Source organism: Gavia stellata, chromosome 9 (genome assembly GCF_030936135.1).
Source record: "Gavia stellata isolate bGavSte3 chromosome 9, bGavSte3.hap2, whole genome shotgun sequence".
NCBI lineage: Eukaryota > Metazoa > Chordata > Aves > Gaviiformes > Gaviidae > Gavia > Gavia stellata.
In genome coordinates this window covers 29,821,265-29,846,272 of record NC_082602.1, presented here as the reverse complement: position 1 = coordinate 29,846,272, position 25,008 = coordinate 29,821,265, and the positions used below count along the sequence as shown (strand labels likewise).

The 25,008-nt window shown below is 43.4% G+C and overlaps 1 protein-coding gene across 1 annotated transcript in view; it reads right to left on the bottom strand.

Annotated features, from left to right (window-relative positions):
* The window catches only part of RBM20 (RNA binding motif protein 20), a 109,207-nt gene extending 103,615 nt beyond the window's left edge, over positions 1-5,592 (bottom strand). Inside the window, exon 1 of the mRNA XM_059821025.1 lies at positions 5,462-5,592. Coding sequence (XP_059677008.1) covers positions 5,462-5,592 — 131 coding nt within the window. The remainder of the gene's footprint in view (positions 1-5,461) is intronic.
* Between the last annotated feature and the right edge of the window lie 19,416 nt (positions 5,593-25,008).

The following is a 25,008-nucleotide window of genomic DNA, read 5'->3' as shown; positions in this document are numbered from 1 at the left end:
ACTTGTTACATTGCTTCTTATGAAGTACTTATTATTTAACTTTTTACTAAAGTGGATATCACTGCTGTTATCTCCACTAAAATATGTGAAAGAATTTTGACATTTCTGGGCAACTAATAATTGATTGATAACTGGTAATACAAGCCAGATTACATGGAGATGTTTGCATGCAAGGCATTCCTTCTAAATTCTTTTTTCTGACCCCTTTCTTCCACTTTGTACCTCTGTGCTCTCTTCAAGCCTTAAATTCAATTTTATTGTGCTTTTCTCCCAATATGCTGTTGGGTTTTAAATGAGAGTTTAAAACCAAAACAAACAGAAAAAAACCCAAACAAACACAAAAGATTTCAAGACAAAGAAACCCACATTTTCAGTCATTTTTGTTTAAAGCAGAGAACACCCACGTGATTAATTCATCTTTAAGCTTTGGATCACACCTGACATACAGGAAAGGTCACTGGTCTCCATAAAAAATAAAATAAAGAAACAAAAGTATTTAAAATGAGAAATGTTAAGAAAGGAAATGTTAAGAGAAAAGAGAAATTTTAATTACCTGACCTGAAAGTGATTATCATCGCTGATGCTACTTTTTGTAGGCAACTAAACTTTTAAAAGTGAGGCACGCCCCAGGTGTCCCTGCCCCTGCCCTCCCCATGCACACACACATTTGGTACACACATTTTAAGTCCTGATTTTCATGTCAGGTGAGGTCTAAGAAGAGTCTCAATAATTACACAGCAAGAAGCCAGACAATTCCAAGAAAACTGAGGTTCCCCCGCTGCGTGTTTCACAACACACAGAGACAATGAACGGGAAACACAAGGAGGCATTTAATAACGCGGGTTTAGTTCCCACATTCTCTGGCGAGTCCCACACCATGCAGTCTGCTTTTTAGCTCCTGTCCCTCGTTTTGGTAAAGCTTCTCAGCGAAGACAGCTACAGCACTTTTTGTTTTGTTTTTATCTCCATTCAGGGCCATTACAGTTGTTACAACACAAACTCGCTGAGTTTTCAGGGCTCTGTTGGGTAGGAAAGCAACTCGGATTTTGGAGGTGTACTTTAAAAGGCAAATAAATGTGGAGAGCCTGGATCAGTAACAGTAAGAAGAGAAACAGTAAAACCAGTGTTTCTCCTAATGTCCCCTTGTTAAGTATCAGTTTAGCCTTTGCCATATATGCCAAACTATTTGCCATGACTAATGTATATAACGGGAGTACATTTCGTATTTTGTCTCTCTTGAGAGACCTTGAGTTGGGGAAAAAAAGGGAAGAAAAAAGAAAAAGAACCCCCCACACTTTACACAAAACAAACACACGAGGAAGCAAATCAAAAAGCACATGCTTAAACATAATGGGTTTAAGTTTTTAAAAAAAATAAGTTGGAGGTTATTTTTCCCACCAAGTTTCCTGCTCGCTGCTATAGGAAATGAAGGACTCAAAGCATTCAGCACCAGCCTGCTTACTCCTGTCTGCCCCCAGAACTGGCACAAACTGATGACGACTCGGGCGCAGATGTTGGAAATTCCATCTTCCTTCCAGAGGAGCTCAAAATCTCCAGGGCACGACCCCTTAGAAAAAAAAATATTAACTTTGGTTTTCCCCCCATTGTGTTAAGACGACTTTACTCAATTTGTAAAACAAACGTATGCTCCTATATCAATACAGGGAGTTAAAAACTGCTCCATTTCCACTGGCCAGATATTATCCATGACAAATCAGTAGAACTGAAAGCATGCAACCAGCCATTAAAACATACAAAGAGATTGCATTTCAATACAATTAGGTCTCCTATAATTATGGAGTTGACTTGCGGCATGTTTTAAGCGAGAACTTTCGCAGAAAGCACTCTTCACGCAACATCTTTATAGTTAGCCCACAGCCACCACTCGGTCCTTTCTCTCAGTTATTTCCAGCTAGTTGCTCCATCAGACTGCAATGAATCACACACCTGGAATTATTAATAGGAGTCTCCACTCCCTCATGCTGCTTAGGCACTCCAGTCAATCTAACAGCAGGTGCTACCATTTGTCACACACTGAGCTGGCATCTAAAAATTACGTTTTGCAATACCGCCTCCAAATTGTAAACAAAAATCTTCTCAAAAGGGCAGACTTACATAAAGAAGCAGGGAAAAAAAAACCCCAAACAATAAAACAGCGGTTACAGAAACGTATTAAAACCTTTCTGTGCAGAACAGGTATCCGGGGTCTTTTCAGAGATTTCCCATACCTGTTTCACTTGCTGGTGCTACAGGCCCTACCCAGCGTTTCCACTCCTTCCCCGCAACCGTGGCAGAAACCAGTTATGAACACTAACCAGCAAACAGCATCACAACTGTCCTCCTTCTTCTCACTCTTCTGCTTTATTTCATATGCAAGCGTGTGGTTTTGCAAGTCGACCTCCGTAGTGCGTAAATTCAGGTCTCCCTTCCCCACCAGCTTTTCATTCTCAGCTCTACAAACTAAGGGCTTTGACTGCAGTAAGACTTTTACTTTCGGAAAATAAGAAGTATTTTCCCATCAAACGTCACAACCACCTGCGCAGACAGAAGGCTTTAACTGCTCTGTAAATCTTACGATTGGACCTTTATTATCAACTGAAATGACGTTGTCACTTGCGGGGAAAAATACAACATGTAGACAGCGTATTTCAATTTAAATCTTATTGTATTCGGGTACTACCAGCAAGGAATTTCAAACTAGGGATTCGGTTATATTTTAATATTAAAATTACATTATAAATACTAAAGCAGAGAGACATTTAAAGAATATGGTACATGCTACCTGCATTGCACGACTTCAGCCAATGTAGCTGCTACCAAAAACATTTCAGATCTCCCGTTTCGCTGAATTTTAATCCTTGTTCAATGCTCATCATTCACAGTGAAAGTTTACCAGCTGCCCACGTAGGAAGTCATTTTTTAAAATTACACTGGTCTTCACCTAAGATCTGTAAAAATTTCTAACACAAGTACTGGGGGGAAGAAAGAAGGAATCCGGAGAGCTTTTTAAGTTTAAATGGTATAAGGAAAAATAGAAGCGTTGGAACAGGGAGATCCAGTTAAACACCACACAATATTCTGACCTACACTGCTCTGAATTAGCATTCTGCAACTGCACGCTTGTTTACTGCAGCTCGCAAAGCAAAAAGACAGAAATCGTTAAAAAAAAAAAGTCAAGAAAATCAAAATGCTCAGGAAAAGAGGTCAATGTTTTCTTTCCTAGTAATGAAACTGCAACTTCATTTTGTAGAAAAATCACTGCTTTCCTTTCCATCCTATTTTGCCAGTCATACCTGTTCTAGCATATTAGAAATAAATTCGTAACAGCAATTTAAGACATTCCCTAACATTTCACTTCCTGACAATCACTGAATAGCCAACTCAGATTATAAAACACCAAGTTATTATCAGTAAAGAAAAACATAATTTGTCTGCGTTTCCAGTTAAACAGCGGGTGGAGATTAATTATCAGGTAAACACAGAGGCGCACACCAAATTATACCACACGGTTACAAAACCGCGTGATCAAGTTGCAGGACCTTAGATGGAGACGTTCGACATTTGCCATTCTGCGTCACATTACCATGACAAAGAACAGTCAGAACATGGCACCTCTCTCAAACCTTTCCATTAAAGACAGGCTCGAAAGGAAACCATTTCAAGTTTTCCTACCTATAATTTGTTAGAAGGCACGACTGGCAAAAATGCGATGCCTTTGTACGGAACATGCGCCGCATTAGAAATACAATCATGAAGCAGTCTCGACAGCTTCACCTATTTGACTTGCAATACACATCCACATAAAGTCTTGATAAACTTGAAAAAGTAAGGGCCATCTTTAGAAACTGTAGTTTAACATTTAAGACTGATTTTGAGTAAGTGTAAATTACCTTCTGGTTGCACAATAATTCATACGTAGCACTGCAGCTGCCCAGTGGATTTAGGAAGTCACCATTAACGTTTCCTTTTCAATGCAAACTCGCAAGTCGGTATTTCCAATTAGGAATAAAAATGTGGGTAACAAGAACTGTTAACGTTTTCACGATGAAGTTACAAAACACAATTTAAAAGCAAAAAGACAAGAAGAAAGCCAAGCATCAACCAAGCACACTCCACAGCTACCTTAGAAGTCCTATTTCAAAATATTTATAAAAGATAACATGCTTCCCAACTTAAAATAACATTTATACTCTATGTTTGCTGTAAAGTTAAAGCATATGCGCTCATATATATTTATATACACGTAGGTGTGTATTTTGAAAATAGCAGTGAGAGAATTGAAAGCATCTCCTCCGTTAGTTACATTGTTGGGTTTTGTTGACAAACATAAAGGCGATGCCTAAGCCAGCGCCTTTCATAAAGGGGCTCTTGCAGGAAAGCGGCGCAAGCCCAGCCGCAGCTCGACCGTGCTTTGTCACACTCGCGCTTCGCCTGACGGCCGAACACGGGCTCAGTCCAGTTGGTGGCCTGGGACACAATGTCAAAAGCGTTTCTCAACCTACGCCGCTGCGCAGCGCCCAGCGTCCTGCTCGTCAGCTCAAGCAGCAAATCTTAAAGTAATAGAAGGCAATTCCAACGGCTCCGTAACTGGGCGCTCGTTAGTAAACTTACTGCTCTGCTAAAAGCCCCTCTCTCTTTTAACACGTTACGACTCTGGAAAAATCAGACACAGCGCGTGCAACCATCTTGAATCAGCACAGATCAACTTGTGTGTTACTTGCGCTTCACGTACTAACTACGGGGCAGTCGGTTTGTCTTCAAGCTTCTCGTTTAACCCAGGAAAGTATCGCTCACACCACCGCGTTGTGTGGGAAAAGTACTTTTCCCTCTCTTTCCCCATGGAAAACGGAACAGCAAAGTGCTGTTAGCATCGTTGCCCTCATTTCTAAGCCTTCCACGCGTACCCAGGTGACATTTTCCGTGACAGTCTCGCAGAGATGCGATGGCTTCTGGCACAACACGAGCCCCTCGCTCCCGGCCTGACGCGGAGGCGCCTCGGCCCGCAGGCAGAGGAGCGGCTGCGGGACACGGCCCACGGCCCACGGCCCACGGCCGCCAACACGGGAGGGCGAAGGAAACTTTCCCGACCGAGCTCCCGGGCGGCGCGGACCCCTGCCCGGAGGAGACGCGGCGCCGGGGCGAGCCCTCGGAAAACCGACACGAGCGGCTCTTCGGGCAGAAAACTTCTGCCGGGAAGCGGGAGCGGTGCCGGTCCTTAGGGGGATACGTGCCCCGCATCAGCGGGGACGGCCCCGCCGCCGGCCGCTGCGCCGGAGGCCAGGCTCAGCCCCGCGGGGCAGCGCGGGGCCGGGGCCGGGGCCGGGGCCGGGCCGACCCTCCGCCCGCCCGGCTGTCAGTCTGGGCGCGGGGGAGGGAAGGGGGGCACCGCCGCCGGGAGGGAGAGCGACCCGCGCCTGCCCGCCCGCCCTCCCGGCCCGGCGGAACGCGGGGCGGCTCTTACTTGTGGAGGAGCTGGGGCAGGCTGGGCGGCGGCGGCATCCCTCGGCCGGGGGCCCCGCTGCGGGCATCGCTCTCCGGCGGGTCAGCGCCGCGGGAGGCCGGGGCCTGGCTCATGGCAGCGGCGGGGACCATGCGGGGAGGCCCCTGCGACGGGAGGCGCGGATGGCCGCGCAGCCCTCCGCCGTAGCGGCGGCGGGAGGGAGGGCGGGCGGGAGGGGGCAGAGGACCGGTCCTGCAGGCAACCGCGCTTCCCCCGCCGCCCCCCCCGCCGGTCTGCGGCCGGGCTGGCGACGGCGGGACAGGCAGCCCGCTGCGGCTGCCACCGCGGCTGAGCCCGCCCTGCGGGAGGGCTGCCGCTACCGGCCGGGGGCGGCCGGCGCCGCACGGGAGCCTCAGCGGCGCTGGCGGGGCCGGAGGGGCGGGCGGCGCCCCCGGCCCGGCCCCCCCCCGCGGGCCGCGCCCGCTCCCGCCGGCCCCACCTGGGCGCCGGGCCCGCTCCCTCCCTCCCTCCCTCCCTCCCTCGCCGGCACCTGCCCGGCGGGAGGGACCCCAGCCCCGGGGCAGCCCGGCGGCCGGCACGGGCAGTGTTGCCCCGCGTCCCGGCCGGGGCGGGGGGTACGTGGCCGTGCCGGGGGCTCGCCCCGGGGGCTGCGCTCGTAAGAGAACGGGCAGTGTGGCAAAGAGCGAGCGGCGCGGGCCTGTTCACGCTCCGGCAGTGATTTACAAACATGAAACCTTTCCCCTTCCCAAGGGCAGGGGGAAAAAGTGTGCATATTATTTTAATCCCTCACCAGTAACACCTCTGCAGAAATGTTATTAGTCATTTATCAGACATAGGCTCTGTCAGCTGATACAAAACGGGAGAGGAGAGTACACCCAGCCAACAATACAAACCTTCTGGAGTGACGGAGTCATCCCTAAAGCAAATCCCCAGTCCGGGCCCAACCAAAGAACCTGCTTTTAATAAAGGATCGTCACTCTTGAGCTCCCTCTTCCAAATACACGCATGAGGGGGATCAGGACCTACCCGGCAAGGCTTTGCCTGCTGCTGTAATAACACAGGATTGAGGATTGGAATTGCCACACAATGATACAGTGTGACAAAAAGGTTTTACCTGCACCTATTTTGAGAGGACATTTCAGATGACCGATGGAGCAGAAATTGTACTGCTCATACCAAATAAGTAACACAAAAAACGTTCTTTCCAGGTCTTCTTGCTTCCTTTGTAACGTGCTCTGTCTAAGAGAGGGGGCTGAGTCAAATACGGTTTCAATATTTGCTCCTGCCCTGCCTCTGTATGCCATGCACCCTCCCCCCAACACACGCACCCACTCACTTACACACGCACCAAGGAAAGCAGAAACATCCTGGCTTCTTTGAAAAATTAATCCTAATTCAGAGGAAAGATTAATTTTGGAGGGAGTCAGGTTCTCCTCCCCTCCGCACCTGGCATAGTCATTTACAAGTATGTAGCCTTATAAATGGGTACAAAATACTACCACCAGTGACTGGAAAATTTTAAGTTATTTACATTTATCACATACTTTGCAGTTGGAGAGCGCTAACCAGGTGCAGGGCAGTGGAGAATCAGGCTGTATTTCAGTTGCACAGTTACTCAGTAGTAACGTCATACCAAATGCACCTTCTAAAAATGAATGGCAATCAGTACTTCTTTAGACACATCGACTTACACACACTATATCCCGAGGAATACCAACAACAGAGCTTCAACTCCTTTCCCCCAAGGAAGAAAATTTTGCAATATTATTTGTTTTCTGATTCAGCGAGGGCCAAGGGGCGGTCAGCGCTGCGTAGCTAATAGATGGCTGATCTTCCAGCAAAGGAAAGGTGAGATGTGGCAGACAGGTGAGGCAACGCATGGAAACAAAAAGTTTAGCGGGTAGTGCTGTCTTTGCCTGAGGTTTAAAACGAGTCTCAGGTGTCCACTGATCATCCACAGAAAAGGTGGCTTTGTGTGAACTTCCCTCTTGGTACAGCAGCAGAGAAAGCCCTTGAGAGACCAAGGGACATCCACTTTCGCTGCCTGTGATCATCTGAGGAAGTGAAAGATGGTGACTCATGGCTCGGAGGGCAGCAGGAGCACAGCTATGACACTAATGCATGGCCTTGGATTAGAAGGTGGATAGTCACAAGAACGTGTTACTTCGCACAGACAGTTATATTACATCACTTGTAAAAATGGATCAAGTGTGTTTTACTAGGCTCTACTATTTCTGCATTTAATACATACACTGTCAACTTGGCATTCAGACGCAGCAGGGGGTCTTAAAACTCTACAAAGGTTTCTCCATTCACTCTCTCTAAAGCCACAGTCCTCATCCCCAGGTCTGCTTTTTGTCAAGGATTTTTCTCTTTTTCTGTCATACCACAGGGTTTGGCTTGGCATGATCCGGTGTGGCAGGAGGAGCACTGCCCGCTCACCCCCAGCTAGTCCCTGCCTTACCAGGACGCACTAGCACAAGGCTCCCTCGGATGCCGAGGTGGTTCACTGGTTGTCCTACTTGGAAATAAATGGGTGGGTGTCTTACTGCTTGTGAACCAGCACAGACTGACTAAGGTTCATGGACTCTCTTCTTCAAGAAATCAACATAAACAGTTTTCTGTCCAAGCCTTCCAGTATTTCTGGAGCGCTGCCATAGGAGAAGTAGAACAGTAGCTGGGCCAAACAACATAGTTTGAGGGTCTGGATTTTGCAGTAGAACTGAAAAAGAGCAAACTGCTATACAAGTTCCTATTCTCCTACTGTGGAATGTGGTTACTTATACACGTGGAGAAATCATATCTGTAGGTTTTTTCCCTCGGCTAGAGTCACATTCTGTTAGATTAACTGTCAGCCAATGGTGATTTTAGCAATGACTTTGGCAAAACGCTGACTTCCCTATTGCTGATGTCCAATTTACTACATGTCTATGATTTTAGATAAAACGGTTCATTTTTTCGAAGTATCTATGCCGTGGGTGTTAGTGAGCACTCATGTAAAAAACACTCCTACCTAATAATTTCAGCTGAGATCAATATGCTTACTGCATCTCCAAATATGATTAAAAACAACCCCCACCTTTTACAATGCCTTTTTTGGTTTTCCAGTTGTAGGAGTCTGCATGCTAAAACTGAAATCCTGATCTAACTGCTGTTCTAATTTGCATGAGTATAAATCAGAAGCAGCTCTCTGGTATACATGAACTCACAGCCAGAATATTTAATTTTTAGGAGGGTAGATTAACAAAGGCACAGGCAGAACCCAGGAAAAAGAAAGGGACCATGAAGTAGAAAAGTGATGGAGCCAGGCACACACAGGATACCATGTCCCCAAATAGTTCAGCGTCAAATAACAAAAATAGCTATAACTTCATTGCTTTAAGAGCTCAATTAACCATGGAGTTACACAGCAGCAAGGAAACACATCTAAGAATAAAAGATTGTATCAAGTCCATATGCCTCTTAGTCCGACTAAGACCTTTCTTTGGTTCGTGCCTGAACCTGTCTGTTTCTCTGTGACCTGAAATTTAATCTTCTGTGAATTCAATACCCTAAATGTAATCCTCTGTGAAATTAATATATAATCAACCCGCCATTATCAGGGGAAGCAGGGGGTTGAAAAAAACTGAAAGATGGAAAAGCTAGATAATACTTCTGGGCCAGGGTTGGCCTGTTCGCAAGCGTTGTGCCCTAGCATAAACATCCTGCTGGGTTAAGCTGCAACGTGCAGAACCAGTTTAGGTACCACCATGCGTGTAACATGGCTTATTCCCAAACTGGGTACGGCACCCAGAAATAAGGGAGAATAAAGTCTGGTTTTTACTGTTACTACAGTGCACAGGAATTATAATTCATGTTTATAAAGTGGGATCTAGAGAGTGATCTAGATAGTGTTGTGATGGCTCTGCAAGCAGCAATAAAATAGTCATTAAAATACAAAAATTATTTCATGAAGAATAAGATGTCAGCTCTTAAATAGGATTGAAGTAACTTAAGTATCCCGTTGCAGGAATAAAAGACTTCATCTAGGAAGAATGGCAACATCGTACTCCTTAATGCACTGTGGAGGGAGGCAGGAAAGCACTCTCTTACTCAACTTCCAAAACTAATGAAGGAAAATACCTACGAATTCCAGAAAAAGGATGAAAAAACACTTCAGGCCTGGCAGATTATGATTATTAACACATTAGCTTTTCCCAGGTTACACTGAACCCTGTTTCTGCAGCTTGCTGCACATGTTTGCTTGTTTTTCTCTCCGATCGTTCTTTGGATAGAGAAGCTGAAGACTGAAGCAGAAATTTCCAGTGCTTGGACATGTGAAATGTGCCTTCTGGGTAAGTCTCTATTTGCTTCTGTGAGCTTTTGCTATCAGCTTCTCCTGAAAAGTATTTCAGTCAGCACCACTTTTCACTTGTTCCTTTTTGGTGATTTTCTTTTCACTGGATGTGAATGGAAACAGGTGGCAACAACCGGTAGGTTCTTCTGCACTTACTCGTGCTTTGCTTTTTCCTGCATCTGTGCGGGCTCTGCTGCCCATGACTGCATGTCAGTGGAATGGTGATGTTCAGAAATACTCAGGGTACATTTACAAAGGACCAGGTAAAATTCAGCTCAGGGTCACAGGCTGCTCTATAAGCAAACAAACAAAAAAAATTGTCTGATATTTGAAAGTACCAGAAAGTTTCCTAATGGTTTGAAAGGAAAACACAGAGGAGATCTAGTGCTTTAAAAGTATTTGGCTATAGAGCTGATGTATTTATAGGGGAACAGCATCACCTGAAGAATTTGACTAAACACATTAGGTTGGAAACAGAATAATCACCCCATGAACAATCAGAAAATGAAGCTTCATGAATGACACGCTGAGAAAGACAGCCTTGTTCCACATCTGTGAAAGGAAAAAGGCAAAACTCAGGAGCTGGACTGACTGCTGCAGTGATGATCACGTGCCTTCAAAATTCAAGCAGATCAAGATGCAAAAGGATAACCTTCGGAGACAAGCTAACAGACACTCAACCATGGATAGCTGAGACTTTCAAACATACGGGGACAGCCAGCTAATGAAAGGCAAATATTGCAGAATTTTAGTCCTGATGCAGAACAATGTGGAATAAATTAATGTTGTCCTCTTGCATTTACTGTGAAAAGCTGTACACCTCCTCAGCACCTCAAGCTGGTGACAGTGTAATCCTCAATTCACATATTGTAAATTTAGAAAAGATTGGAATGTGCATCTGATCATACCTAGGATGTTTACACATGCTGTTCGATCCCAAAATACTGGCTTATGTCATTAATGGCTTGTGTCATGCTCCTTTCTAGCTTCAGAAATGGCAAATATTTACCATTTTAACTATGTTAGCCAACTGCTTAAAGAAAAGCAAAAAGGAAGCAAAGAAAGCATAATGGGCACAGTAAAAAATGAATGCTAAATTTCTTTGAGGAACAACTGTGCTTTTAAAATCCTTGATGTTACTTTCGGCTCTTGAGATAACCAAAACATGCACGTTAATAACTCAACTTATCTTTCCATACCTTCACTATTACATACTTCAGTTCGTATCATGACATAACTGGTCTGTTTCCAGTCATCCTCACTTCTGGTTCTCATCCTTCATGACCCCAGAAGCACAAGAGAATTTACAATAATTGCTTATTTATTTGTTTACCCCACCCCTTTCTACTGCATGTGTGCTTATATTGGGAACTTTTTCCTCTCGTCCCCAAAGCTGTAGATAATAATTAGTACCCCTTCTCTATTAGTGAATTCAGCCATAATTAATACATTTAGTACAGATTTTACTTCAGTAATTTTTAAATTCTAAGCATACTATATTATTAATAATATCCATACCTTTAAAAGCTTAATTTTTCAAGCCTTTAAATACTAATTCTTCCTTATGTGCATGCAAGCTCTATGGATGTATGTATAGCTGGAGGCAAAGTCTAAACTTTAATGGTTTCTTTCCCCATGGAAAACCACTGATTTTTGCAAAACTGCTGAGTACTATTTGATAGAGATTAATACTACTGACACTCAAGGACAAACTGAACATAATTTAGAACGCAAAGTAGGGTACTTTTAAATTTTATATGAAGACAACTGATTTCTAAAAGGATGCCTAAGCAGTTCAGTACCAAACACTGCACATCTTACGCGCCTATAACTGGTATTTGGCCATGGTGATTTTATCATCTTGTGGACTTGGGCCCTTATTAACCAAGCAAAATATTTATTTCATTGTAAGAGTCCGCATGAATTTTGCTGCAAGTCATTTTAGTATCAAACGAAACCCCTCTTCACTTAGAGATGCACTTGATTATTGATAGTTCTTGTACACTGCTACTGATGCTGAACATCAGCAGGGGCTAAGTTGAGCACTTAAAGCATCTGGGTTTTAAAACAAGAAAGAAGAGTGGGTAGCTATCAAGAAAACCTTGTATTTCTTTAAGAAGTACAGCCCATGGGGGTTTTGTGCTTGGCATGCTGTCTCCAACACAAAATCAGATTTGTTTTTTAATTATTTTTTTCTGATGAAAATTTTCTCGGATACACATATTGGAAACATCTGGCGACCGATGGAATTATAATACCTGAGTTCTGCTTTGGTGTCCTTAGAGCCCAGCATCTGATGGGCGACAGGGAAAGATAAATATCACTGAAAGTAGCCAGGGATGAGAGACCTATCACTCTCAGGAAGGCTGGTCTGGACTAAAATGACTGACACACTGATCTGGTCTATGGCAAACAGATCTATTCCTGGGACCTCTCACTTGCGAAAGATGTTCTGCAGGACTGAGTTTTTGACAGGCCACTTGTCCAAGGCCCATCTGCTGGCGTGACCTGCCTAGGTGCTCTGACTCCGGGAAGGTGCAAAGCTCCGGCAGAGCGAACGCCAGAGCGGCACTGCCGCCCGACGGGCCGAGGGAGAGCTCCTTCCCCCTTGTCTGCTGACAAATTGCACAGCTGTGGTGTTACATGTCAGCACTTGCATTGCGGATCTCCAGAGACAAACCAGGAATGTTCTGCATGCCAGACAGTGGTGCTGAGCCATTACACGGAGACAACCTTCTTGAGGGAACTTGTGGACCCTGAGTGAACAAGAAGAGTGGGGAATCCACTGACGTTCTGACTCGCAGCCGTGTAGCAAGAGGCAGCCTACTGCGGCGAGGCCAGCTCTACAGCTGAAAGAGATGTCTTGCAAAAATGTGCTAAATCCATGCACCATTTGCTGCATACATACTACACTGATTTGAAACAACTTGCAAGGCATTTAGATAAGGTAGGTGAGACTATATGTCCCTGAAGTCTGAGGTATGCTTTCACCAACATTTGTGGTGAGCCTGAAATGATTTGATTGTGTTTATCATCCTCTGGAATGCTTCCAGTAGAAAACATGATCTTGCTGACCTGTAATCTAACTCAGATCCTGCAACCTATATATTCAGCGTAAGAGTCAACAAATTCACATTGACATTTAATGCAGAGAAGCAAAGGACTCTGGAGTTACCTGAAATGATCTGCTCACCTATTGAGGTCATCTTCTAACATTAGTCTTTCAGTTCAGAACTTACAGTTCTTGCTTGTTTCACTGAACTACCACAGCTGCTAACCTTTTGCCAGGTCCTTCCTCTTTAGAAAATCTAAAAGGGTTTTTAAAGTCGTATTCCTGCTGGGAATCTGAAGAATCTCCATTGGATTGTAGAAATAGATTTTGGAAATAATTATCACAGGGACTGAAAAATTACAAAGCAGTCTTGAGAGATAGACAACTACGGAGGGAAAAAACCCATTACTGTAACCATGAAGGAAAAAAGTAAACATTATTATCTGTGATGATAGATTAGTTTATTGAAACATATGACATCTAGGATAGGGAAATAATAAGAATAAAAAACTTTGACTTGAACTCTGGAGGGCTACTCCTTTGTTACTTCCCATGTAGGCAGCAAGTTTACCTCTTTCTTTATCAGCATCTTGTGAGAAAGGGCATAGAAAAGGAACAGCGAGGACAAATATTTGGATAAAAAGAAACGTGAATTGAAGAGCAATAACTCATCGTCACAGGTAACACAGCAAAAGCTTCACTGTCTCAGAAAATAACCTTAAAAGAAAATTAGTGACACACTGTACATGAAGCTACAAGAAGATGGATGCACAGCTTCTTGGAAAACTCTACTCACAGCTGGTATGAGTAGTTTGCTGTCAGACTAGAAAGGCATCTCATTTGGGAATCTGTAAGGGTTAAGTCCTTTTCCTATATTGTTATTCGACAGTCTGGGTAACAGAACAGATCACACATTTGAAATCTGCACATGGGGTAAGGTGCTGTAGGCAAACTGGAGCAGAGAAAGAGTTTTCAGAATGATTTGGAGAGATCAGAGAAACAGTCAGAAAAACACAGGGTTCAGCTGAGCAAAGACAGGTGCTAAGTCCTGTACTTAGGAAGGGAAAATGTTGTGTGGGAAAGTACAGGATGGGGAATGACTAGATGGATAACAGTTGTTCTGAATAGGACTTGGGGAGTATTACAGAGGATCAGAGCTGAACATGAGTCAACAATATCATGCTGTCGCAAAGAAGGCATCCATCAACCTGAGCTGTGCAAATAGGAGTTTTGTCTGACGTAATTCCCTTATTTTTTTTGGTGGTGATAAGGCCTCAGTGAGAACACTACATCCAGTCTGGCAGTTGCACTTTAAGTAGGAAGTGGATTGAGCAATTCAGAAGAAAGGATAAGGACTAATCAAAAGCTTACAAAAGAAGAGCCACAAAAAAAGGATCACGGAAAGGGCATTCTTCAGTCTAGAAAGGAGAATACTGAAGGCAGAAAATAACCTTTAAAGAAGAATGGAATAAATTGTTTTTGATACCCAGGGTGGAGAAGATGGAAGTCTTGAAGAATAGATGCAGTCAAAGCAGGGAAGAAGAAAAGGCCATTTCATTAGGGAGAGAGGCAGAAGCAGAGATCGCACAAACATTTTAGATATTTTTATTTGTACCTAGTGAGAAGGTAAGTCACAGAGTGCCTCTAAGTGCATCCCTCTCCCGGACACAGAAGCCATTGCAGGCACAGGCCCTAACAGACAGCAAGATTTCACCCATGGAATATGTCTTAAATTCAGCTCCATTCAGGAAGCCCTGAAACAGAGCCTAAGGAAAGCTTAGTTTAACTGACGACTGTTTAAGTCCAAATTATTAAATATTTTGGCTAACAGGCAGTATCTGTTTAAGCAAGAGCCCTGAAGAAGCCATGTCTCCACATACAAAGTATGAAACAAATACTGTCATGTCAGGATACTTGCACTTAAAAAGAATCGTGGCTGAACAAAGTCAGATGCTTTAATCCACTCATAAACCCAGCCCCTTTCCCCTCTACTGTTAAAAAAAGATGTGTGATGAGAATGTGGCTAGTAATCCCAGGGTGAAAGAATTGGCATGAAACCCACCCATCAGTCACAGTCCACAAAGCTTTTACTTGGACTGCCTTTGGCTGTGATAACACATCATTACTAATCTTCCAAACATTACACACGTACAATCTGGAATGCAAGAACTACCATACAGTCCATAAACAGAGTGAAGCAAAGCCATTGGATTAGTTCAGTATCAGGATTCAAGGAAAAAAAACAAACACCCTTCAGTCAGGGAAAGTCCTTACCTGAAATCACGTATGACATTAATTCTGATTTCCAGAAATGCTCAGTTATAAAACTGGGAAAACTCACAGTAGTCTCCTTGAACCAAACAACACACAATCCATTTTAGGCACTGAAAGCTCCCTTAGCTTTGGTAGTTTACAAGGAAATTAATTAGGTGGTAGTTACAATATACAGACTTTTCCATTTTTCTTTCTTTAATTGGGCACCTGCAGGACGAAAAGCTGTTAAAAAGAAAAAGCAGCTTTTAAAATCATACATGTCTTTTTTTCCCCCCCTTCCACTTGTTTTTACATAGAGAACTTGACATTTCACACAGTTTTTTCCAGTAAGCAGATCAATTGCCGAAAAAAATGCAGTCTCAGTCAAACTTAGCAATCAGCTCATGTTGAACCATGAGAAAGGTAACACTCCTGAAAGAATGATACCATTCACCTTCATTTTTCTTACAGTCACAGTTGTGTCCTTACCCTCTCAGTTTCAAAAGAGACACTAAAACTTTAAGCAGCGCCACAGGCATTACAAGTGAGGCCACATGCTCGAGAGAAGCAAGGAAACTTCTCAGGACCCCTGTGATATAAACAAAAGCCCAGTGATAAGGACAGACAGAGGGAAGGTAAAACAGACCTCGGAGGAAAAATTTAATCCTGAATAGTTCCAGTTTGATAAAATTGTAAGTAACTAAAAATAGGTTCCTAGTAAAGAGAAATGTCAGAGAAGTTCAAACTCCTCTGCCTTTTTAGAGCATGAATTTGAACTGCAGGTTCCCACCTCTCCAAAGATACCTTAAGGCTGTGTTTCTAGGACTGGTCTCTTTTTTGTATTGAAGCTGCTTTAGCTAATATAAACACGCAAAAGGCAAAGCAGCAGGAATTCAATTCATATGCATGTCACCTCTCCCTAGGTCTGACTTCTGGTGAAGCTTCCACAAGATCAAAGGTTATTTTTCTTTCTCTTTGCTTTGCAATAAATATCTAAGGGTAAAGCACCTTCCTTCAGCTCTCAAAATATTCTCATAAAAGTTGTTTTTTTGGGTCAAGCGGAGACAAAATGGAGTTTGGCCAATGACCAGAAGCAGCTCTTTGGCTGCAGAATTTGCTTCCAGCTGACCTTTTTGAAGGTCACCAGCTAAAACCTCTGTCCTTTTCTAGGACACGATTATAGGACAATATATTAGTTAGTTCGCATTGTGAAAAACAACTTCCCAAACTTTTCATCAAGAAATGTGGCAGCTCCACACTGTGGAGAAGAGACATGAAGAATGCAGGAGATCCAGCTGCTCTTCTTATATTTGCTTTTCCAGGGCATATTGTGGAGTGGCAGAAGCAATAGGGGAAAAAAAAGTTTGTCAGTATGGAACCAAGCATGCAGCCCTCTTCAGTACAAATGGGTGACAGGAGTTTGCTCAGCATGGCTTATATTATACACCCTGTCTGGCTCGGCATCAATACCAAGCAGACAAGTCAGCCACGGACCCTTCCTAGAAGGTCCCAAGTGCAAAAGGCATATGGGATCTGTAGGCAGCAGGAACTAAGGCTGCTCATCTCACACTGGCTGCAGCACACAAAGCTGCAGACATCTTCTATCCCGGGGAGCTGGGAATGAGATAAGGAGATATAATCACTCTTAATCTTTTTCCTGGCCCAGCAATCTGAGGTTCAGTGGAGTCAACACCAGAGGCATGTCAGAGTTAGGCAATGAACTCCCTAGAAATTCTGCTTCACTAGCACAGATCACGATGCTCAAACTGTCTATTAAACATTACAGTCTGATAACACACATTTATCTCCTCCTTGTCAACCATGTTTTCCAAGAAATAAATCTCTTCTGCTCTGTTCTTGGTGTAGGCAGGAAAAGCCAAAAGCCCTAATTAACTTCTGACTGAACTTTCATTAACTTAAATATGTAGGGCTTGCAGCCATTATCACAGCCTGGAAGACAACAGATGTTAGGTATGTTAAAGTAAGCTGGCACCAGCCTCTCTAAGTTGCCTCAGGCAACCCAGGAAAATGTCAGTAAACTTCTATCTAGCAACAGAACCCTCTCTAAAGAGCAGATCCAACAATTTTCAGATATTGGTGGCTCCTTTTCCCTGTCCTCTGTGACTAAAAGCTTGGAAAAAATTGCAATCTCTGTGTTTCATTTCCTTAAATTCCATCTTTTTTTCCTGGTAATTCTTCTGCCTTATTAGTGCTATGTAAAAAAGTTTTTCTGAGTCACCTGAACAATCTCTTGCTTTTTTCACATAGGACTTGGCTGAGCCATCAGTGACTTAGCTGAGTGTGTTCAGCCAAGAGCTGCTAACGCTCATCCTGGCTTCCCAAACCGCAACTGTTGCTGCTGGTTAAGGCAACAGAAGGCACAGGGGCTGTGAGCCCATCTCCTGCTGACAGGAGCAGCCTTCCTGTCGGGCCCTCTGAAGGGAAGGAGTGCTGCGCCAGGATGGGGAGAGGCGGTGGAAAGGTGCAGCTTTTGCACCTTATTGCCTGGAGTGCTGAAGGAGGAAAGTAGGACTGGGAGCCAGAGGGGAGGCAGCAATGGCTAAGAAAGGACAGAGTTAGGAGATAAAGCATGGAGGGAGCCAAGGATGGGCTGGACTTCCAGGGTGGGGTCTCCTGGGTACCTCTTGGCAAAGCAGTAGCAACCCACCAACTAACTTGCAGGTAGGGAACATCAGCTCTTCAGAACCTTGAGCAGCATTCGCCTCCAAGGCCCCTGCCTGAGCAGTGATGAAGCACTGCAGCAGAAGCACCACCCTGGATCTGGGATTCAGCACAAACAGGCAATTCTAGTGAAGGACCTCAAAGAGACATAGGAATGTGTATATATACCTATATGTTTTTTAAACCAGGACAGATGGCTAAGACTCCATCCCACAAGGCACTGCCTAGCTCCCGTAGCTTGCAGAGTCTCTTAACAGCACTAAGAACACTGCTGGAGCTTAAGAGAGATTAGGGCAGCGAGAAGGACCCAGCCCAGTGGGTCTGAGGGTGCAGCACTCACCAGGAACCTCCATCACCTCAAGGAAATGGCCCCAGTTACACAAGTTACAGACAGCTCTGCCATTCCCCTGTCAGTGAGAACAGACCCTCTTCCCAGGGGAGCATCCACATAAAGGTATGGCTGGATGACAGCATGTAGTAAATGATACCATAAATTGCTTAACAGTAACGTATTGTTCCACGGAGGTATCTGCTTCATTATTCCAGCTAGTGGTGAGTTTGTGCTCTGAAACTTGAGGATTGGTGGCCCTTGACATTTTATCCAAGCTAGTCTGACTACAGATGCTGTTCTTGTAATCACAAGTGCCTAATCCTCATTTCCAAAATGTTTTTAAATTGTCTTGACAGCATCCTACAACTGTAAGCCCCACAGGTTAAACAGAAGTTACTATTTGCTTTATATTAGCAGCTCATAACCTACCTCTGAAAAGACCCCTGAAGTGGGAGGCTGCATGGAGAGCCTTTCACCCTCTCCGCCCTTTGAGCAACCCCATTACAGTATCTGGCCTCCATTCTGGATATGGCCCTGAGCCATTCAAGAAATTTGTGGAAAACCTGGGTATTGAAACTAGCTCTCCCAAGGGCTCATCCAGAGCTTATAAGTCAACAGAAGTCTTTCCAATTGATCTCAATTAACTTTTGAGCAGGTTGAGTCTCAGGGCACTGCCCTTGCTGTGACAGCATGCTTTTTATACCGCTCATTTTATACACCTATCAGATTTCTTCCAACAATTCTTTCCAAATTAAATTGCCTTAGGGTGTAAGGGAACATTTCAGAGAGATGAGGGACTGTAAGCTATCCTATTCTCATTGAAAAATCGATGTGACTTGGATACTTATCTCAAATTTGTGCCATTTTAAATTTTCCCCTTAATCAAGCCAGACCCGTCTGCAATGCCTTTCCCCATTTTTATCTCTTTTCTGTGGATCACTTTTGCTGTCTTTTTTGATGCATGATGGGAAGATGACAGGAGATCCTAGCACAGCTGGACACTAGACATCACTGAGAGACTGATGCACAAGAATTCTGTCTCAGAGAGTACAGTTCCAGAAAAAGGATTTATTAAAAGTGAATGAAATTGGGTATTAGTTTAGCTGAGATGTGCTCCTCCACTTCTATCCTGATTCCAGTAGTATGCAAAAAAACTGGAGTGCTGCCATGACAAACTAGGCCTATCATTTTCCAGGGGCTCTAATATGGGTCAAAACATTTAATCAGCCAATATTAATCTATTTTTTAACATACAGCTCCTTCCAGCCATTTTAAACAAAGAAGAAATGGAAGGACTCCGCTGTGATTTATTTTCTCTGGATGATCAGTGGAGAAATTGGATACGCATGACACACATTCATTTAGTCCTCACTTCCCTTTGATGATTAGAGCTGAATTTTCGTTCTGGTGTATGGGGATTTGTGTGTGTCACTCCAAACGACAAACGTCATACATCTTAGTCCAAATGTAACTTTCCAGGAGTGAAGTTCAGAGGCACAAAACTCCTGTCGAAGTGGCAAAAATAGAATATTATAATTGCATACAAGCAATATTTATGTTCTAAAGTTGAAGCTTGAGCCTCACACAGGCTTGACTGAATTTGTAACTAAGATCCTTTCCGCAGCTTTAGTAAAAAAAAGCACATTGGAAAGATGTGCAGGCATCAACTTAATTAAATCTATAACAATTGATTAGCCATTTCAAAACATCTGTTACTTGGTCCTTTGTACACTATTGCAAATAACCTCAATAATGAGGTGTGACCAATTGTTTTATTGCGTGAGCATTGCAGCCTCAGCAGAGGAAGGCTGAAGAGGCAGAGCTGTAGCTTGAACTGATCACAGTGAAATGCTAGGTCTGTGTAGCCAAGTGATGGAATTCCATTTGTTTATAACAATCATTTGTTTATTAATTAACCTTTTTACAGACCATGAGAATCAGACAGAACTGTGAGCAACTGTTTTTCAGAAACAGTCCCTTTACCCTTCAGGACTACCTGACATTCACTGGAAGAAAGCAGTTCTCCAAACAAAAGCTAAAGGAAGGATGAAAAAAAAGCTTTATAATGGATTATAAAGCTTTGTAATTGCTGCTGGCAAACCCAGCAGTGATCTGAAAGGCTACTACTATGGCGTAATATTTTCCAGTTTTCATGCAGTCCCAGTGTCAAGTGATACAAGCAATAAAGCTCTCCCTTCCCCTGTAAGACTATTCCATACATCACATTGTGAGCAAGTTTTATTTTTGGACTGTGATGAACACCTCACAGGATCAGGCCAGTAGCAAGGCAGCAAGCACGTGGCAATGATACATCACATGGATTCAAAAACAACTGCCTTCCACCACTGTAGCACTGGGTGCACTCATTGAAATGACCACAGAATTAATAATACAGCACAATCGCACTGCTGTATAAAACCCGAGAAAATAGAATCTTGACTAAATGCTCACACTGCACTCAGATACTAAACATCTGGTGGAACTATTTTAAGAATAGAGGTGTACCACCCCCCGGACAGGTCTCAGCACTAGAGTGAGGATTCAGTCCCAAGGAATCAGATGCGAGCGCACATAGCCACGCACGTGCACTGTGAGAATGAGAAAGACTGACCTGGAGTGCGCGGAGCTGTATCCCGCAAAAGACAGGTGGCAACAGCAAGCAACTGAAGCTCTACTTCAAGGAAGCAGCAGCAGTGAAGCTGCCTCTGCTTCTTTTGCAGACAACCATCCTTGACCCAGCTCAGGAGAGGGTGCTAATACACTCAGTTTCTGAAACACCTCAGTCTTCTGTGAACACATATTTTTTACACATAAATCTGGAGGGGGGGAAGCAATGGAAATATAACTTTTTGGTATCCAAGGTTTATGTCTGGCCATTTAAGAAAACTGATCAGTTCTACCAAGCTGGAACAATGCTACAGCTCTGTTTCAGCTGGGAAGCTTAAAACAAATTGCTTGAGGGAAGAGCAAAGGTTTTTAACAGGCGTTGTCACGCAGGAGGAGTGAAACGGAAAAAACATTCTCTTCTGCTATTCCTCAGCAGAGTTCAGATTTCCTAATTTCAGGCATTAGTGTTTCAAAACCTTTGCAGTGGAAGCTCCAGAGGACTCCTGTGCCAGCAGGAGGCCCGGGCTGCAATGCACTGAGAAAACTTAAGTCCGATAATCCTCACGCAAAATTTCCATGCTGGAGCATTTAATATTGTAATTTCCAGCACACATGGATAAACCCCTGCTGGAAGGATAACACAAAACACACACATTCCCACTGGACAAGCTGTTTCAGCTCTGATTCCACATAATAGATTGCATAATACACGCGGGGAAGCTGGTTTTTCAGCATCTTCACTGAATATTCCAGAAGAATTTCAGTGGAAACTGTAGTAACAATATCCTGTGCACAAAGGCAAGGGATGGGCAGGCCTACAACTTCATGAAAAACCACACTGTCCAGCTGGAATTCTTCCCCCAGGCTGTTCTCAACCCGTATTTGCCCTCCCACCTCCCAGACAGTTTTCCTGACAGGCTAGGCAGCAGGTGAGTGATCTTTTCCTCTGTCACCATCCCAGCTCAACGACTAAAGACAAGACTTTTGCTGCTATAAACGGGACTCCTTTAAATGAACAATAAATGACTAGTCTTAAAACTTTTTTGAATCATCTATGATAAGATTTTTCATTAGGACACAGTTTCTGGTGCTGTTACAACAATGTCAATTTTGGTTGAAAGAAGGTTAAAACAAACAAAACACCCAAGTCCCAAACCCATAAGCCAACTCAGATATACTCCAACAGGGATCCCACCAATGAACATGATTTATGGACCATGGATACTGTTAAAGTCTTACTGTAGAGAACTGTTAACCCTCACGAGTTTTATTTGGCTTTAAAAGCATTATTTTAAGGAGCTGGTCTTTTAGGTCACAGAGTATATAGCAAAATTTGGAAATAATTTAGCCTTTCAGACTAGTTATTGATACACCCTACACAGTTTCGGTTTTGATTTCTTGTTCTCTTTCTCTGCAAATTCTACAATTAGATGGGTAAGACGGTCCATTTTGTATGGATTATTACACTGATAGGGGTTGAAAGCACTTGGCCTACAGCCTCGTATCTCACTGCATGCCCAAGGCCTCTGATAATCCTTCAGAAATAGGCTGTGCATTGAATCTTGTTGCTTCATTAGAGGCATACTTTCTCAGTCTGCTTTCCAAAAACCTTTCAAGGCATCCAGTAGTTGTGTGGTAAGCCACTCAAAATCACAGGTGGTGGAGGACCAATAAACCAGACTGAAGTAGACTGTATTGGCAAAACTCGTGCGTGTTTGCCTGCAGCTGATTTTTTACTGCAACTACTTGCCTTCTTTGGGGTTCCTTTCCTAAAAACCCATGACCCAGATCAATATGCAGAAATTACAGAAGGGTTGAGCTTTCCATGGAGCATTTAGACATTTCCACAATGTTTATTGTGTGCTCCTTCACCTTGTGTCCATTCCTGATTCTGTGGAAAGTATTTCTTTTACCTTCTTAAATTTTTTTTGTAACTGCTAAAATATTGCCATACCATTTTTCCAGAGATCAATAGCAACTGTAGATCAAATCTGAAAAGGATATGTAATTGATATGACAAATACAGTAAAAGTTGTCATTCAAGTCCTCACACTAGTGTGAACTTAAACTGGAAAGTTACAGCTAAATATCCTGAAGAATTTAACTCAAAATTGACTGCTATAAAACATTTCCATTTCTTACAAAAGCCACCTATCACCACTCTTTACACATCAATCTGACTGAAAGATGAGACAAGCTGAGGGATTAGCTCATGCAGCAGAGTGAACCCGCCATTACAAAGGTCTTTGGAAACGGGTATGTTTTAGCAATCTCTCACCCAACTTGCCATTAGGTCTCTCATTCCTGAATGAGCACCTGAAGAATTGTCTTTCCCACTTCTGTTCTCAAAAAAGGGTTGCATTTTTCCTAAATACCAAGTTTGTACAGAGAAAGCTCAAATTGAGCAGAGGTTTTTTCAAGGTCTTATTTAAAAAAAAGCATGAAAAATAGGTCTTTTTCCAACCCTTTGTTAGGACAGGATTGTTATTTGCATATCTCATCTGAATGGTTTTAAAGTAAAATTATTTATTTTAATTCATTGTAACAGTACTACTGTTAAAAACAAAAAATTAAACTCCTGCACTTTTGAGCCTTTAACACATGTAGTACAGACAGCAGAATTAACTGATTGTGTATCCCAGAAAGTGCAACTTACGTCTCTAACACAGTCCACAGCTTCAGCTTTTATACCCTTATCCAGGCACAATGCCGCTTTCTTTTGTGGTAAAGTGACATGAAAGCAGCTGTTAGCATTACAACCGCATGTGACAATTTCCAATAAATTTCAAAATCAAATAAGCCCCAGTTGGTAAAGTCAGAGAGACCGAAGTCTCAAAGTAATCTCAATTTTATGGTTCCAAACTTTTCTTCCCTACAAGGAGCAAACCATTTTCTGCTTTGGTCTTTGAGGGATCATTAAGACAGAGGAACTATTATAACAACAATGAAGGGAATGTTTGATTTTCATATCAACTCACAAGCCCATCTCTGTTCTTGAAACAGAGATCCCTCATGCAGTGGTATACACCGACAACTGACCAAAAGTTGCCTAAACTCAAAGGCTCATTAACACTTCAAGACTAATAAAAGTATCAGGAAAACAGTCACATTAAATGTTTGTCACCCCACAACCAACACCCCCTTTTCCTCCCACTGTGTTTACATGCAGACTATTTATTTTCTCTTCCTCTAGGTCACTCCATAATAAGAAGTTCCAGTAAAGTCACAAAGAGAGAGGCTTAAGAGTTTCTTAGTGGCAGCCTTGGAAGTGTTAGGTTTACGGTTGGACTCGATGTTCTTAAAGGTCTTTTCCAACATAAATGATTCTATGATTCTAAATCCCAGCATGAAAAACTAAGGCTATGTTTGTCCTGCCCCCAATTGGAGGGCCAAGGCTCTCTCATGGCAGACCTACTCATTCTCTATACTGTGGTCCTGCAAGTGTCTGTGAACGTACGCCCTGGATGTGTGAGGGGGTAGCACAGCACCCAACTCAGTGCAGCCTCTTTGTGTGCCAAGGCGGGCAAGCACGGGACTCACATACCCTTGACTGCTCTAAGACCAAGGTTTTGGTGCAGCATAGGCAAGGCCTCATCTCAGAGCAGCAATCTCATCTGTCCATAGACAACCACAGTTGAGTCTAGGCAGGCTCTGATCTTTAAAAAAGGCTGGACTGTTCTCAAGGGGTGAGAGCAGCTATTTCTATTTGCAGTTATCATCCTTCAGCATCAACCTCTTCAGCTGCTTCACCTCCAGACAGGACTGCTTGGACCCACAAGTCAAACCTCTGAACACTGCAGCCAAAACAAGTGCAAAAACATGTACTTGAAATTAGCCAAGTGAAAAAGAGCTGAAAACTAACAACCCCTCAGAGTTGTTGGGCTAAATAATATTGTGCCTAGAATTTGTGTAGCATGACTCCCAATTTTTCCTTGTCAGAGGTAATCCTGATCTGGAATCACAAGAGAGTTACTCTTTTCCAGGCATCTGACATCTGCTCTGTCATCAAATGTTGTGTTTTGATTGCTTTCTATGTGTAGGAATTTCCCCTTCTTCCTCAGCTGGTCAACTCCATTAAATCTCATTCTATCATTACCTCCGCTAGCTCAGTATCACCTCTTCCAATGAGGTTAATGCAAATCTCATGATACTCTGTACCATCTTTTAGCCGTATGTGATGGAATCATATGACTGCATGGGAATTTCAGGTTTCAATTAAAAAGAAGTTCCTGGCCTTCCTGGGTACACACAACTGCTTTGAAGTATGGTTTGCATGCACCTTTAAA